This window comes from Plecotus auritus (assembly GCF_963455305.1).
Source record: "Plecotus auritus genome assembly, chromosome: 10".
NCBI lineage: Eukaryota > Metazoa > Chordata > Mammalia > Chiroptera > Vespertilionidae > Plecotus > Plecotus auritus.
Window position 1 is genome coordinate 8,685,783 of NC_137785.1, and position 15,993 is coordinate 8,701,775.

At 44.2% G+C, this 15,993-nt stretch overlaps 1 protein-coding gene across 1 annotated transcript; it reads right to left on the bottom strand.

The window, feature by feature from the left end:
- Positions 1-1,934: 1,934 nt before the first annotated feature.
- Positions 1,935-15,019, bottom strand: LOC308235611 (uncharacterized protein). The gene is made up of 3 exons (XM_080644612.1): positions 14,699-15,019; positions 13,697-13,823; positions 1,935-5,243 (listed from the first exon to the last, which is right to left on the bottom strand). The coding sequence occupies exons 1-3, from the start codon at positions 14,882-14,884 to the stop codon at positions 3,925-3,927; spliced, it is 1,632 nt and encodes a 543-aa protein (XP_080500738.1). The 5' UTR covers positions 14,885-15,019; the 3' UTR covers positions 1,935-3,924.
- Positions 15,020-15,993: the final 974 nt, after the last annotated feature.

The window sequence follows — 15,993 nt, forward strand, 5'->3', positions numbered from 1 at the left end:
CAGGCAGTTGAGCAGTTAGGAGCCAGCGGTCCCGGATTGTGAGAGGGATGTGCGACTGCAGGTTTAGGCCCCATCCTAAGGACATCCCCCAAGGGGTCCAGGATTGGAGAGGGTGCAGGCTGGGCTGAGGGGACCCCACTTCTGTGCACAAATTTTGTGCACTGGGCCTCTAGTTTCTTAATACAATGCACCAAAACACAAAGGTGCATGTGGGTATTGGGGAGTGAGAAGTGTCTGTCCTGGGAATGTCTCTGCAGGGTGGGCGGGAGTTCAAAGGAGACGGAGACAGAAAGAGAGAAAAATCAATGCTGAGAGAGAATCATTGATCAGGTGCCTCCTGCATGCCCCACACTGCGGATCTCCCCAGAATGTGAATGGAACCGTCACCTCCTGGTTCATGGGTCCACAGGGAAACAATGAGCCATGCCAGCTGTGCTCTCAACAATCATGTTCCCATCTCTCACTCCCTCTCCTTTGCTCTATGAAATCAATGGAAATGTTTTTAAAAATAAATTATTTATTAAAAAGGAAAAATTATTAAAACATATTATTCTAATACAAAGAAAGCATATAACACTTCTGAAATAAGGCTAACCATAAATTCTTACAAAAAAGTACAATCAAACAACAGTGAGGTAGAATGACAAAATTACAGAATATGTTTAAACTAGAGGCCTGGTGCACAAAACTCACACACTCAGGGGTGATCCCTCAGCCCAGTCTGTGCCCTCTTGCAGTTCGGGAGCCCTCGGGGAATGTTCAACTGACAAAGGTAAGTAACACTTATCCTATCTAATGAAGAGGGAATATGCTAGTTGACCATCACACCCTCACAAAATGGCGGCACCCACAGCCAATAGAGGGAATATGCTAATTGAATACCACGCCCTCAAAGATGGTGCTGCCCACAGACACATGAATGCGGCGCCCAGTTCCCTCAGTCCCCTGGGGTGGCAGGCGCGTGGCACTGCTGGGCCCGCCCATTCTGCGCACCTGCCTCTGTAGTCCCCCAGTCCCCAAAGCCCCCAGCAGCCCAGGGCCGGCCCGAGGCACAGGAAAGACTCGGATGTCAGCTGCCCAGCTGCCCAGGGCCACCTGAGGCTCAGGTACCCAAGGCCATCCGAGGCTTGCGCTGCCAGCAGTGGCAGCAGCATGACGGGGGCATCGCCTTCCCAATTGCCGGGTCGCCTTCCGCCCCTGAGAATTCCTGGACTGTGAGAGGGGGCAGGCCGGCCTGAGAGACCCACCCATCAGTGCATGAATTGTCATGCACCTGGCCTCTAATATTCATATAAGGAATTATAAAGAAACTAGAGGCCCAGTGCACGAAATTCGTGCACTTGGCAAGGTGTCCCAGAAGCCCAGCCTGCACCCTCTCCAATCTGGGACCCCTTGGGGGATGTCCGACTGCAGGTTTCGGCCCGATCCCATGCCGGCCTGATTGACACCTAACTGTTCCTCTGCTGGTCTGATTGCCTTCAACTACCCTCCCCTGCTGACCGATCATCCCCAAGGCTTTTATTAGTATAGATATTTGTACCAGCTTTATTAGAAATAACCAAATATTTATTAAAATGGACATGATGGTGATATATTCAAAGATAAGAATATCTACTAGAGCCCTAGCTGTTTAGGCTCTGGATAGAGCATAGGCCTGCAGACCAAAAGGTCCCAGGTTCGATTCTGGTCAAAGGCAAGTACCTTGGTTGAAGACTCCTTCCCAGCCTGGGCCCTGGTCACAGCGAATGCAGGAGGCAACCAATCAATGTGTTTCTCTCACATCAATGTTTCCGTCTGTCTCTTCCACTCTTGCTGAAAAATCAATGGAAAAATATCCTTGGGTGAGGATTAACAAGAAGAAAAAGAATATCTATAAAAAAAAGAGATGAATTGCTAATATATCTTTTTTTTTTAATATATTTTATTGATTTTTTACAGAGAGGAAGGGAGAGAGATAGAGAGTTAGAAATATCGATCAGCTGCCTACTGCACACTCCCTACTGGGGATGTGCCCACAACCAAGGTACATGCCCTTGACCGGAATCAAACCTGGGACACTTGAGTCTACAGGCCAACGCTCTATCCACTCAGCCAAACCGGATAGGGCACTAATATATCTTTAATAAATCTCCAAGAATTTATGAAATATAAATTTAAGCAGAAAAATACTTAGAAAAAGCAAAGTACTTTAATAAAATGGAACGTAAATCCATGGGTACTGGGAAAGCTGGGAAGAACAGGGACAGATTAAATGACGTCATGAAGCAACTACACAGTGACTGATATGGTCAGTATTATGAGTGTAATGATGGTTTCAATTTCATGCACATCTCAAGATTTATGAAACACTATACTTAACACATGTAATTTCCTCATTACAGCTGTTAACAATGGTTCAAGATAAAACGAATGTACATTCACCTATTTTGGAAGAACAGGTTTGGCAACTATATTCAATCCACATTCTTATGCCCTCTGGGTGAGAGTCTCACCTCAGTGACAGAAAATGCAACAATGAAGAACTTTCACCCAAACCCACTGGAATGCTGGCTGGGTCACAAAAGCCACATCCCTGGATTAAAGACAGCCTTTGTCTTCATCTTTGTTCTCCTGCCAGAGCACCAATCGCTCTGATGGGAACACCTGAAAAGCTACAGGAACCCACAAAACCTCTTGATTATAATCAATTACAATGACAGCTCCAGAGAAGATAAACATGCCTGGAGTCCCTCAGATCTGGATAATACCGCTCCTGTAGTTTTTACATCAAAAAAATATCTGGGTGCAGGTTCAGATGAGGACCATTCCATCTAATGGGCTGCAGTCTGGTCCAACAACAATTAGGTCAGTGTTTCTGCAGTGAAAGGGGTTCCCCTCACTGCAATGGTCCTCCAACCAGTGACCATCACCCATGGAATTGAAGGCATTAGGGCCCATCTCCCTTTGCAACACCTGGGCAGGATGTTCCCTTCAAATGTCTTAGCATCCCTTGAAAACAAGAAAAAACAAACACGCTGCTCCCAGATATACTTGAGGTTGTCACAGCTACTCCTCCCGCGCCTTTGAAGTGATCTCTATGTCTCAAAGCATCCACCTTCACTAGAGTCCACAATGTTTCTTGGGAAATTATGGGCAGCAATGTAAATTTGGCAAAAACTGCTGAGCTAATGTCTGCACCATAGTCTTCCCCAAATGACAAAAATTTTGGAGAGCCCATAAGTTTTTCACCTGATCATGCTTAGAGAGCCTGGATTTCTTTATAAAATAAACCATAGACTCAATAGAACACCCAAGATTAAAGAAGTCATAGGAAAAAGCCTTCATTATTTTGCAAAGAAAGAGACCTAAGACTGGCAGTTCTTTCACTGGGGACAGAGGCACAAAATAAATTCATCACTGGCATCTAGAGAAAGCATGTCCCTGACAATGCCTTCTGCAACATTATGGTTACTGGAGCCAACAGTCATCAGTCCTATGTGGCAACTCATGACAGGGAAACAAGGAAGAACCAAGGGCTCAGGTATTCCTAATTTCCTTCAACAAATTAGACAACAGAGTTAGCTTCCCTCAGCACATGAGGTTGGGGATTGATGCCATCTGTAGGAGCCTATGGGTGGTTCAGGCGAAATACCTTCAGCAACAGACCTGGAAAGACATCTCCGTATGTTAGAAAGTGCAACATAGATACATATGGTTCCAACATAAATACTAACAAACACAACAACAAAAACAGTTGAGGGGATGTTATAACATGTAGGTGATGAAATGTATCAGATATAATTCAGACTGAGACTTCACAAATTTTCTTATACTATAGTTCAGTCCTAACTAAGAAAATACATTTCCTACACTCCAAGAAATTTTTCACATTTGGACTCTTTTGTGCAGAGCGAATTTACAAATTTGGCTGAGAGATATCTCACATTAATTACACTCATAACGGCTTTCTCTAGTGTGAGCTCTCTGATGATATTGAAGACTATTGCTCCTTGTAAATGATTTTCCACAATCACTGCAATTATAAGCCTTTTCTCCTGTATGAACTATGTGATGAATACGAAGGTGCGTCTTAGTGCGAAAAGATTTACCACATTCACTGCATTTATAAGGCTTTTCTCCAGTGTGAACTCCTTGGTGATACTGGAGACCACTGGATTGTGTAAAAGTTTTCCCACATTCACTGCATTGATAAGGCTTTTCTCCAGTGTGAATTCTCTGATGACGACGAAGGGCAGTGCTCCAGGTAAAAGATTTCCCACATTCACTGCATTTATAAGGCTTTTCTCCAGTGTGAACTCTCTGATGAATACGAAGGTTGGTGTTAGTGGTAAAAGATTTCCCACATTCACTGCATTTGTAAGGCTTTTCTCCAGTGTGAACTCTCTTATGAATACGAAGATGGTTGTTAGTGGTAAAAAATTTCCCACATTCACTGCATTGATAAGGCTTTTCTCCTGTATGAACTCTCTGATGATTATGAAGGTGAGAGTTAGTTGTAAAAGATTTTCCACATTCACTGCACTCATAAGGCCTTTCTCCAGTGTGCAAAGCTTCATGACCACCTAGGCTTTTACTACTGCTAAAAGCTTTCCCATATTCACTGCACTGATAAGGCCTTTCTCCAGTGTGACCTCGTTGTTGATCATGAAAGGAAGAAAATTTGGCAAAATATTTTCCACATTCAGAGGAAACAAAACAGCGACTTCCTGCATTGACGCCCTTTTCCTGAATAAACATGTGGGTACAACTAATGTCTTCCTTACATTCTTTTCTGGTGTAATCATTTTTCCTCCTTTGAAATGTCATCACACATGCTGGAATAGCATTTGGAATGTCCCTGGTCTGAGCAGCCTTTAGGTGGATATGTCCTGACCCGGTAAGGACACCCTGCTGAACCTCCCCGCATGTGAAATGATTTTGGGACACATTGAAATTGCAGCTGTTTGCAAGTGAGATCCTGTCCACACCTATATTGAAAGTCTTCTCTCTCACATGCTGTTGGTGAAATTTCACACTGAAATAAAACTGTTCTGCACATGCCCCACACCTCAACAGTATCTGTCCGTGTTGTGCTCCCTGCAGCTCCATCCCGTGGAAAATGTTTCCCAAGACGAGCCCACAACTCTTACAGGGGTGGCTCTTCTGGGAAGACAAGGCTACCTTGGGATTCCTTGCCTGTGACACTCTTACAGAAACCTTCTGTTCTGTTGCTTCCTCCACATTCTCTGCTCCACAGCAGCAACCTGAACAAAAGGAAACGCTGGTGAAGTACATGTTGACGTTATGAAAACAGAATATCTTAACCAGAGATGTTTATCTGTCATGACTAGACATGATTCCATACAAAGATTTTCAAGATGAGTGAGGTAGACTCTGAGGAAATAGCTGTAATACATAACGTGGCCCCAAAAGTCAGTCGATGATGAAAATCTCACCAAGAGAGGGACAGAAGCAAAGGATAAGATATAATGAAGAGAGGAAGGCTCAACTCATTGTTCCTGCACAAAGGGCTTCCTTGAGGACCTTACATGCTGGCCATGTGTGTCTGTGTAGAATAATTTAAAGCTGCTCAAAGCCATAAAAATGAAGTGTATTAGAGAACATGATGTTCATCGTCAATATACTAATACTTGTGCACTCCAAGGTGCTGCAGGCATGGACCAACGTTGGTTTGCAGTAAAGAGAGACCTTTGAAAGAGGCAGAGGTGCAAAGTCCAGAGAGGTTAAAGTTATCTATGGGCCAGTAAACCAAGTAGAAATGATCACTATTAGAACCGAGTAGTAGGCAAAGTATCAACAATAAGCACAAACAAGCATAACTGGGTGAGGAATGGGCAACTGTAACAAAACACTGGGTTTCTAGCTATGAATGTAACAAAGGCCAGCCGAGAATTCCCCCCCCCAACGACCCTTCACCAAGGCAAGACAGCCTGTGGGTCCATTGTGTCAGTCATAAAGCATGTGTCTTCTGTGATGCACAGATGATTCTTCCCCTTAAATCCCATTTGAGTCACTGCAAAAACAAGGGTCTGAGTTACCTCCAGCAGCCATTGTGCTTCTGCTATCATTGACCCTAGTGGCTTGTTCTTTAAAAAATACTGGAAATTTTTGTCTTTAAGAAACACAGAATGCCTTGGCCAGTGTGGCTCAGGAGGTTGGAGCATCGTCCTGTGTACCAAAGGTTCAAGGATTCAATTCCCACTCAAGGCACCTATCAGTATGTGGGTTCCATTTCCAGTTAGCTTGTGTGCAGAAGGCAGCCGGTTGATGTTTCTCCCTCAAGTGATGTCTCTATCTCTCTTTCTCTCTTTCTGTCTCTCTCTCTCTCTCTCTCCTCTCTCCATCTCTCTTCCTCTCTATGTGAAACCAATAAGAAATGAATAAATAAAAAATTCAAGGTAGCCAAACATAAAACAGAACTGAGAAAAGTCTAGAGACAAAGTAAATAAAAAGACAACCTACCAAAAATCATGTACAAAATTCAGAGAATGTAAATTTTTAAGAGGAAATTTTATAGGGATAAAGGCCTACATTATGAAAAATAATCTCACAAAACCTAAACTGCCATATCAGGAATCTAGAAAGAAAACGAGAAAATAAACCCAAAGGTTGCAAAAAATTGAAAAAATAAATATTTGAAAAAGCATCAATAAACGGGAGACAAGATTAAATAAAAGAATACCTAACAGGTACTTTTCTAAAAATTATAAAAATGGGCAAATCTTGAGCTACACTAAAGCAAAAAACAAGAACAAATAAATAAACAAAAACAAGCCTCAAAGAAATGAAAAAATAAATGAAAGGTAAGATATTACACCTGTCACTATGAACCACAAAGCATCATAAGAGATGTTGATGTCAGGAGACAACATGACCCTCCATAGAGAAATTTGCCAAGATCCCATATGAGCTTCTGAAATTAATAAACAAATGCAGAGCCCTGGCCAGGTAGCTCACTTGTTGAGTGTGTGGTCCTGATGCACCACGGTTGTGGGTTTGATCCCCCAACAGGGCACATGTAGGGGACAACCAATAAATGCTTAGATGGGTAGAACAGCAGATCAATGTTTCCCTCTCTTTCTCTGTCTCCCTTCCTATCTCTAAAATCAATAATTAAAGGTTGACCAGTACGGCTCAGTGATTGAGCATCGACCCATGACCTAAGGCAGTGGTCGGCAAACTCATTAGTCAACAGAGCCAAATATCAACATTACAATGATTGAAATTTCTTTTGAGAGCCAAATTTTTTAAACTTAAACTATATAGGTAGGTACATTGCTATTAACTTAATTAGGGTACTCCTAAGCTGACCTTCGCTAAAAACTCAAGGGGCCAAAGAGCCAGATGTGGCTCGCGAGCCGCAGTTTGCCGACCACTAACCTAGGAGATCACAATTCCATTCCTTGTCAGGGGACATGCACAGGTTGCCGGCCCAATCTCCAGTGGGGGATTTGCAGGAAGCAGCTGGTCAATGACTCTCTCTCATTATTCATGTTTCTATCGCTCTCTCCTCTTCCTCTCTAAAATCAATAAAATATATTTACAAAATAAAGAAAAAAATAATTGAAAGAATAAATAAATAGCTCTGGCCTGTGTCGCTCAGTGCTAAGAGTGCCTGCCTGTACACTGGAAGCTCATGGGTCAGATTCCCAGTAACGGGCAGGTAAGTGGGTTTCAGGTTCAATCCCCCCTCTTAGTGGGGGCACATGTGGGAGGCAACCAATTGATGTTTCTCTCTTTCTCTCTCCCTCTCTCTCTCTCTCTCTCCCTCCCTCTCTGACTGCCTTTTTCTCTGTCTCTCTGTCTCAAAGAAAAAAAAAAAATCAATGGAAAAAATATTCTCAGTATTCAGGTGAAGATAAAAGAAGAATAAGTAATTAAATTTAGAAGTTACCAGAGAGGAGATCCAAGATGGCGGTGTAGGCAAAAGACTGTACTCGCTGCCTCCCACAACGACATCAAAATTACAACTAAAATACAGAACAACCATCAGGCAGTACCGCTGGAAAGCTGGCTGAATAGAAGTCTTACGACTAGAGAAGTAAAGAAGACAGCGCACTGAGACTAGTAGGTGGTGCGGAGGCACGGAAGGTGCTGGTCCTGTACCCATGTGGGCCGCGTTTTTAATTGGGAGGAAGGTCACTCTACAGAGGTCACCTGGAGGAGCAAGGGGTCCCAATCCCACAGAAGATGCCCAACCCAGGGCCCCAGAGCTGGGAAAAGAAGTCCCTACTGGCAGTAAGAACTGCAGGCTCTAAATACCAGTGCAGAATGGGGCTCAGTGACACAGAGACTGCAGGAGACCCAGCTGCTCCTCTTATAATGCCAGCACCACGAACTGAACTTACAAACCCCACTACCTCTGAGCTCAAATGCCAGGCGAGACTCGGAGGGGGACCCATTCACATACGAGCAGAAACTGGACTGTCTGGCATCAGGGCAGGACCTCGGGGCCGTGTCCCCCAGACAGAGGTGCTCGCAGCAGTCATTATACCTAGGCTGGGACCTCCCTGGTCGCAGGGCTGACTGGCAGGCATTTCTGTTTTCTCTGCCCTAGTGATTCCCTGAGACCTCACCTCATCCACTTTACAACCACACCCCAGCTGTGTGCAGCAGCTTTTGTATATGAATGGCCTGTCCTTCCTCAGGGTAAAACCTGTCAAACAAGTTGTATTGTGTCAGGGAGCCCCAAACCTGTCAATAAAGGCCCAAGACGCGGCACAAGAACTAGCAATCCTTGCTCCACAGCTGGGCCTCGTCGGGGCACTTCCAAACCTGATTCAAAGAAGTGAACCTGCAGATCCCTCTGTAGATCCTGCTGGGTGGCTCCAGGCAGGGGCTGACGTTACACCTCCCTGGAGAACCAAGAGCCAGTGTACCCAGTGGTCAGTGTCACACCATACCAGCGTACAACTCTTCACATCCATAAGCAACACACTCAAGGGGCAGACTCACTGAGCACCAAAGCCCAACTGAAGCAAGTCCTGCTCCATAGGGGTGTCTCCTGCACAGCAGCTCTCCCACTGGAGTCACAGTGGTCCCCATAGATGCTAAAATCCTCAAAAAAATTCTGGAAAATCGGATACAGCATTACATTAGAAAGGTCATACACCATGACCAAGTGGGATTTATTTCAGGGATGAAATGATGGTATAATATCTGGAAATCAATAAATATACATCACATGAAGAAATTGAAAGACAAAAATCATATAATCATATCAATGCAGAAAAAGTCTTTGACAAACTCCAACACCCTTTCTTGATAAAAAAAATACCAGCAAAGTGGGAGTACAGGGATCGTACCTCAAAATAAAAAAAGCCTTGCCAAAACCGGTTTGGCTCAGTGGGTAGAGCGTCGGCCTGCGGACTGAAGGGTCCCGGGTTCGATTCCGGTCAAGGGCATGTACCTTGGTTGCAGGCACATCTCCAGTAGGAGGTGTGCAGGAGGCAGCTGATCGATGTTTCTCTCTCGTCGATGTTTCTAACTGTCTATCCTTCTCCCTTCCTCTCTGTAAAATATCAATAAAATATATTTTAAAAAAATAAAATAAAATAAAAATAAAAAAAGCCTTTTATGACAAACATACAGCCAACATCAGACTCAATGGGCAAAAACTAAACCCATTTCCCCTAAGAACAGGAACAAGACAGGGATGACCACTTTCACCACTCCTGTTCGATATAATACTGAAAGTGCTAGCCATAGCGATCAGACAAGAAGAAGAAATGAGCCGAAAACGGTTTGGCTCAGTGGATAGAGCGTCGGCCTGCGGACTGAAGGGTCCCGGGTTCGATTCCGGTCAAGGGCATGTGCCTTGGTTGCAGGCACATCCCCAGTGGGAGGTGTGCGGGAGGCGGCTGATCGATGTTTCTCTCTCATCGATGTTTCTAGCTCTCTATTCCTCTCCCTTCCTCTCTGTAAAGTACCAATAAAATATATTTAAAAAAAAAAAAAAAGAAAGAAATGAAAGGCAATGAGATTGGAAAAGAAGAAGTAAAACTGTCATTATTCACAGATGACATGATATTGTACAAAGAAAACCCTAAAGACTCCATCAAAAAACTACTAAATATAATAAATGCATTCAGCAATGTAGCAGGATACAAAATTAACACCCATATTTATATGGCTTTTTATACACCACTAATGAACTCACAGAAAGACAAACAAACAACAACAACAAAAAAACCCCAATCCTATCTGCAACAAAAAAATGAGGATACCTAGGCATAAACTTAAGTAAGGAGGTTAAAGACCTGTACTCGGAAACCTACAGGAAGTTGAAAAAAGAGATAGAAGAAGCCCTAACCGGTTTGGCTCAATGGATAGAGCATCGGCCTGTGGACTGAAGGGTCGAAGGGTCGATTCCGGTCAAGGGCATGTACCTTGGTTGTGGGCACATCCCCAGTAGGGGGTTGTGTAGGAGGCAGCTGATCGATGTTTTTCTCTCATAGATGTTTCTAACACTCTCTCCCTTCCTCTCTGTAAAAAAATCAATAAAGTATATTTTTAAAAAAAGAAAGAAAAGAGTTGGAAGAAGACATAAACAACTGGAAGAATATACCGTGTTCATGGGTTGGTAGAATCAACATCATTAAAATGTACATACTATCCAGAGCAATCTATAGATTCAATGGAATCCCCATGAAGATACCAACGGCATATTTCACAGACCTAGAACAAACTCTCCAAAAATTCATATGGAATAAAAAAACCTGAAGAGCCGCAGCAATCTTGAGAAAGAAGAACAAAGTTGGAGGGATCACAATACTAGATACCAAGCTATAGTACAAAAATGCCTGGTACTAGCACAACAACAGACATATAGAACAATGCAAAAGAACAGAGAACCCAGAAATAGACCCAAGCCATTATGCTCAATTAATATTTGACAAAGGAGGCAAGAGCATACAATGGAATCAAGACTGTCTCTCCAATAAATGGTGTTGGGAAATTTGGTCAGATACATGCAAAAACATGAAACAAGAACACCAACTTACACCATACTAAAAACAAACTCAAAATGGCTAAAGGCCTTAAATGTAAGACGGAAACCATAAAAATCCTACAAGAGTCCATAGGCAGCAGATTAGCAGACATATGTCGGAGCAATATCTTTATAGACACAGCTCCCAAGGCAATGGAGACTAAGGAGAAAACAAACAAATGGGACTACATCAAAATAAAAAGCTTCTGCACAGCAAAACAACAGGAAAGCACAGTGCATGGGAGAACATATTTGCCAATGATATTTCCGATAAGGATTTAATCTCTAAAATTTACGGAAAACTCATACAACTTAACAAAAGGAAGATAAGCGATCCATTCAAAAAATGGGCAAAGGACCTAAATTGACACTTTTCGAAAGAGGACATACAGAAGGCCCAGAGATACATGAAAATATGCTCAAAGTCACTAATCATCTGAGAGATTCGTATCAAAATGACAATACGGTACCATCTCACACATGTCAGAATGGCTATCATCATCAAATCGACAAACAATAAGTGCTGGCGAGCATGTGGAGAAAAAGGAACCCTCGTGCACTGCTGGTGGGAATGCAGACTGGTGCAGCCACTGTGGAGAACAGTATGGAGTTTCCTCAAAAAGTTAAAAATGGAACTCCCATTTGACCCAGTGATCCCACTTCTAGGTCTATATCCCAAGAATCCAGAAATACCAATCAGAAAGGATATATGCACCCCTATGTTCATACCAGCACAATTTACGATAGCTAAGATTTGGAAACAGCCTAAGTGATTATCAGCAGATGAGTGGATTAAAAAACTATGAAACATATACACAACAAATATTATGCTGCTGTAAAAAAGAAGGAACTCTTACCATTTGTAACAGCATGGATGGACCTGGAGAGCATTATGCTAAGTGAAATAAGCCAGCCGGAGAAAGATAAATATCACATGATCTTGCTCATTTGTGGTCAATGGGGGAAAGAGGAGACATATGTAATACAATATGTAATACTTTAAACAATGAAGAATTTTTTTTTAATTTTTTTAATATATTTTATTGATTTTTTACAGAGAGGAAGGGAGAGGGATAGAGAGTTAGAAACATCGATGAGAGAGAAACATCGATCAGCTGCGTCCTGCACACCCCCTACTGGGGATGTGCCCGCAACCAAGGTACATGCCCTTGACCAGAATCGAACCTGAGACCATTCAGTCCGCAGGCCGACGCTCTATCCACTGAGCCAAACCAGTTTGGGCATGAAGAATTTTTTAAAAAGAAATATGGTGAAAATAGCTACAGTACACAACACACTTTACAGATTAAATGCAGTTCTGAGGATAATTCCTATGGTATTATACAAAGAAAATGAAAAGAGACTCTTGAAATGTATGGAATTAAAAAACTCGAACAGCAAAAGTAATCTTGAGCGAGAACAGAGCTGGTGGCATCACACTTCCTGACTTCAATTTAGTACAAAGAGAAACAGTGTGTTGCTGGAGAAACAGACACATATATCAACAGAACAGAAAACACAGAAATAAAACCAAGTGATCTTGGTTTCAAGTAATCTTTGTCAAAGCTGCAAGACACAGCAGAAGGGAAAGACAGTTTCTTCAATGATTGTTGCTGCTAAAAATCGATATTCACATGTGAAACAAGAATACTGGACACTGCTGATAAAATTTACCTCTACCTGCATGATAGAGTTAAAACTCGGGGCTAAAACTTAAAACACCTCAGCACAACCTAGAGAAAAAGCTTTGGAGATTTGTTTTGGACAGGATGTTCTGAATGTGACACCAACCACCAGATAAAACAGAAAAAATAAACAGTCCAGATTGCAAGAAATAAAAATAAAAATAAAGCTGTTTCACAGCACAACAGCAATAAACAAAATGAAAAGAAAGAAAGAAAATCTAGAGACTGGGAGAAAATATTCGGAAATCATATGAAGGAATCACTTCAGATACTGTGGATTTGGTTCTGATCAGCACAATAAAGAGAATATTGTGATATAGACAGAAATTCACACAAATAGTTGGAGTTCCCCAGGGATAATAAAGATATGTTAATACTATACTGCAGGCTAATAACAATGCAATGATTCTGTCTGAAAAGCAAATTCGATATAACTTCATTAAAAATACTTTATTGCTAAGCACTAGTAACAAGCATCTAAGCTTCTTAGAAAAATGGTGGCACTAGACCTGCTGAACGCAGGGTTGCCAAAAACATGGACTTTGTAGAAAAGTTGGTGTGGGGAAGTAATATCTGCAAAGCACAATTAAGCACACGCAAAAATATGTGTTCCTGTATGTCGTAAGAAATTAATATATAAAATATAGAGGTATTCAAAACAATTTTTAACCAAAACAGCATAAAGAAGTAGAGACAATTCTTCCAAAAATAGGTACAAGTGACCAACAGGAATATAGAAAATGCTTTCCTCACTGATCAAGGGTGAATCCCTCAGACTTCCTGCAACACTACCAACCACAGGTCCTTCCCTGTGAATGTAGTACAGCGGGGAGAATTGGGACTTCAGGAAAGAAGGGAGCAGCGGAAACAGACCAACCCTCCCCAGGACACCAACTACCCAGGAAACTGGAAAAATCAAGCAGAACCACAGTCTACACAGGAGGACACAGCACACCCTGGGAGATGGGCCTGGGAAATGGCAAAGCCAAGTCCAGGTCACTGGTGAGAGTGAGGGTCTTACCCAGCGAGGATACAAGTTCAAAGTTCTCCAGCATCACATTCAGGTACAGCTGTCTCTGACCCTCATCAAGGAGGCTCCATTCCTCCCTGGAGAAGTACAGGGCAATGTCCTCAAAGGTCACGCCAACCTGTCAGAATGGAGACAATTGACACCAGAGCTGTCTCCCTGAGAACCCCCACTCCTACTCGTTACACATCTCCCCCCCTCAACCTCCTCCAGGGCACCCGGTTAGTGTGGACACCAGGCCCTAATGCCAGTGCAGGCTGCTCTCTCATCACAGTCCCATTAGTCACTGTGATTGCCCTCAGCAGAGCAGCTGGGTTGGGTGGGAAGGATTGGGGGAGGGGAGGGGAGAGAGCAATGCCATTTAAGCTCTGGGCGATGCCTGCAGGGCCCCAGCCTTCCTGCCAAGCAATTCCACTGCAGTCTCCTAGATCATGCCTCCAAGACAAAGCCAAGCCTGGGTTTATGCTTCGCCTTTAAGTCCCCACACCAGGTCCCGGGGACCATCAGCTCACACTTCCTCCAGATGTGCACACCACTGGGTAATCTTTAACCCCTTCCCATCTTCAGACCCAGGTTCACTCCCTCAGCTCTGCCCCCTTCCTGCTCCAATGCCACTGGGTCTCGCTGGACTCCCCCATGAACTTGGCACATGGCATATAGAGAGCTTGTCTTCCAGCCAGGTCCAGGACCACCCCAGGCCTCTGATGGACCCCACAGCCGGGAAAGCCCCGAATGAGGCTGTGACGTCCTCCCTGCAGCCTCTGATCTGTCCGCCAATCCTCACAGCCCACATCCTCAGGGAACCTCAGATGCAGTCACCCCTGTCCTCTCTGCCCTGCACTGGCTGTGTCCTCAGAAGCCACAACACTCCTCTCTCCCCTCCGCCTTCCTCACGGTCCTCCATGCGGACTGAGCTCAGGACGTGACAGGCGCCCGCACCCGGGCTGTGGTGTTCGGTGTGAGCAGGCTGTGAGGGCCCGGGGGACAGGAACTCACCTCAGCTCTGCTCCCCAGCACGGGCACCGCCATTGCACTCTGTGGGCCGAACGGGCCGGGAGCGGTTGGAGAAGAAGCCGCTGCAGGAGTGGCGGTCCCTGTCCCGGCCCTGGCGTGGGTCCCAGCGGTGACTCCGAGCTTCAACCCCACGTGTGACCTGTGATCACGACTGGAGGCTCCGTCCATTGGCTGTGTGGCGGGGAAAAGAACTCTCCAGCCTTCTCCATGGGACTACGCACCCGAGACAAAAATCTAAGAGAAAACTCCGCCAGGACTACCGCTCCCGCCCTACAGAAGCGGCCAAACGAAACCGCCTTCTCTGAACCCCCATTGGCTCAGCCGGGTGGCATTCCATGCATGGCCTTGTGGGTAATGTAGTTTATCCGCTCCAAGGCCAGGGTCCCGTATTTCTCAGCTGACTCCAGGACTGGATTCAGGGTCGAATAGCCCAAGGGCACACCAAGTATACTAAGTGCCCTCTAGCGCCTTCAGGGGAGGTGATGTCTGGGGCATGTTTGTTTCTCCTGCACCTGCGTGGCTGGTTTTGCATATCTTTCTTCAGGACCTGCTCTTCCTGAATGGCAGGCATTGTTTCTTCATTCAGGACTTTTGGCTGTGTCTCCCTCAGACCAACTGTAGCTTGCAGAGGTTGCTCAAGTCTCTAACTTGATTTAACCTGCCTCCATGGAATCCACTATACAAGGTTAATATTACAAAACAGACACTCAAACTTAAGAGCATCTGCTTCTGCCCTAACCAGTTTGGCTCAGTGGCTGGAGCGTCGGCCTGCGCACTCAAGGGTGCCACATTGGATTCCGGTCAAGGGCATGTACCTTGGTTGCGGGCACATACCCAGTAGGGAGTGTGCAGGAGGCAGCTGATCGATGTTTCTCTCTCATCGATGTTTCTAACTCTCTATCCCTCTCCCTTCCTCTCTGTAAAATTAAATAAAATATATATATATTTTTAAAAGAGCATCTGCTTCTGATGTCATCCGAAGTGTCAGCTCTGCCTAGGTTGCACTGTGGATAAGAAGGCCAAGAGGCATGTGAAAAAATGCTCAGAGTCACAGATCACCAGAGAGATGCAAATTAAAGCAACAATTAGGTATCACCCCACCACTGTCAGAATGGCTGCCATCAACAAATCAACAAAGGACAAGTGCTGGGGAGGATGTGGAAAAAGGGAACCCTAGTACACTGCTGGTGGGAATGCAAACTGATACAGCCATTATGGAAATCAGCATGGAGTTTCCTCAAAAAATTTAGTATGGAACTGCCATTTGATCCAGTGAT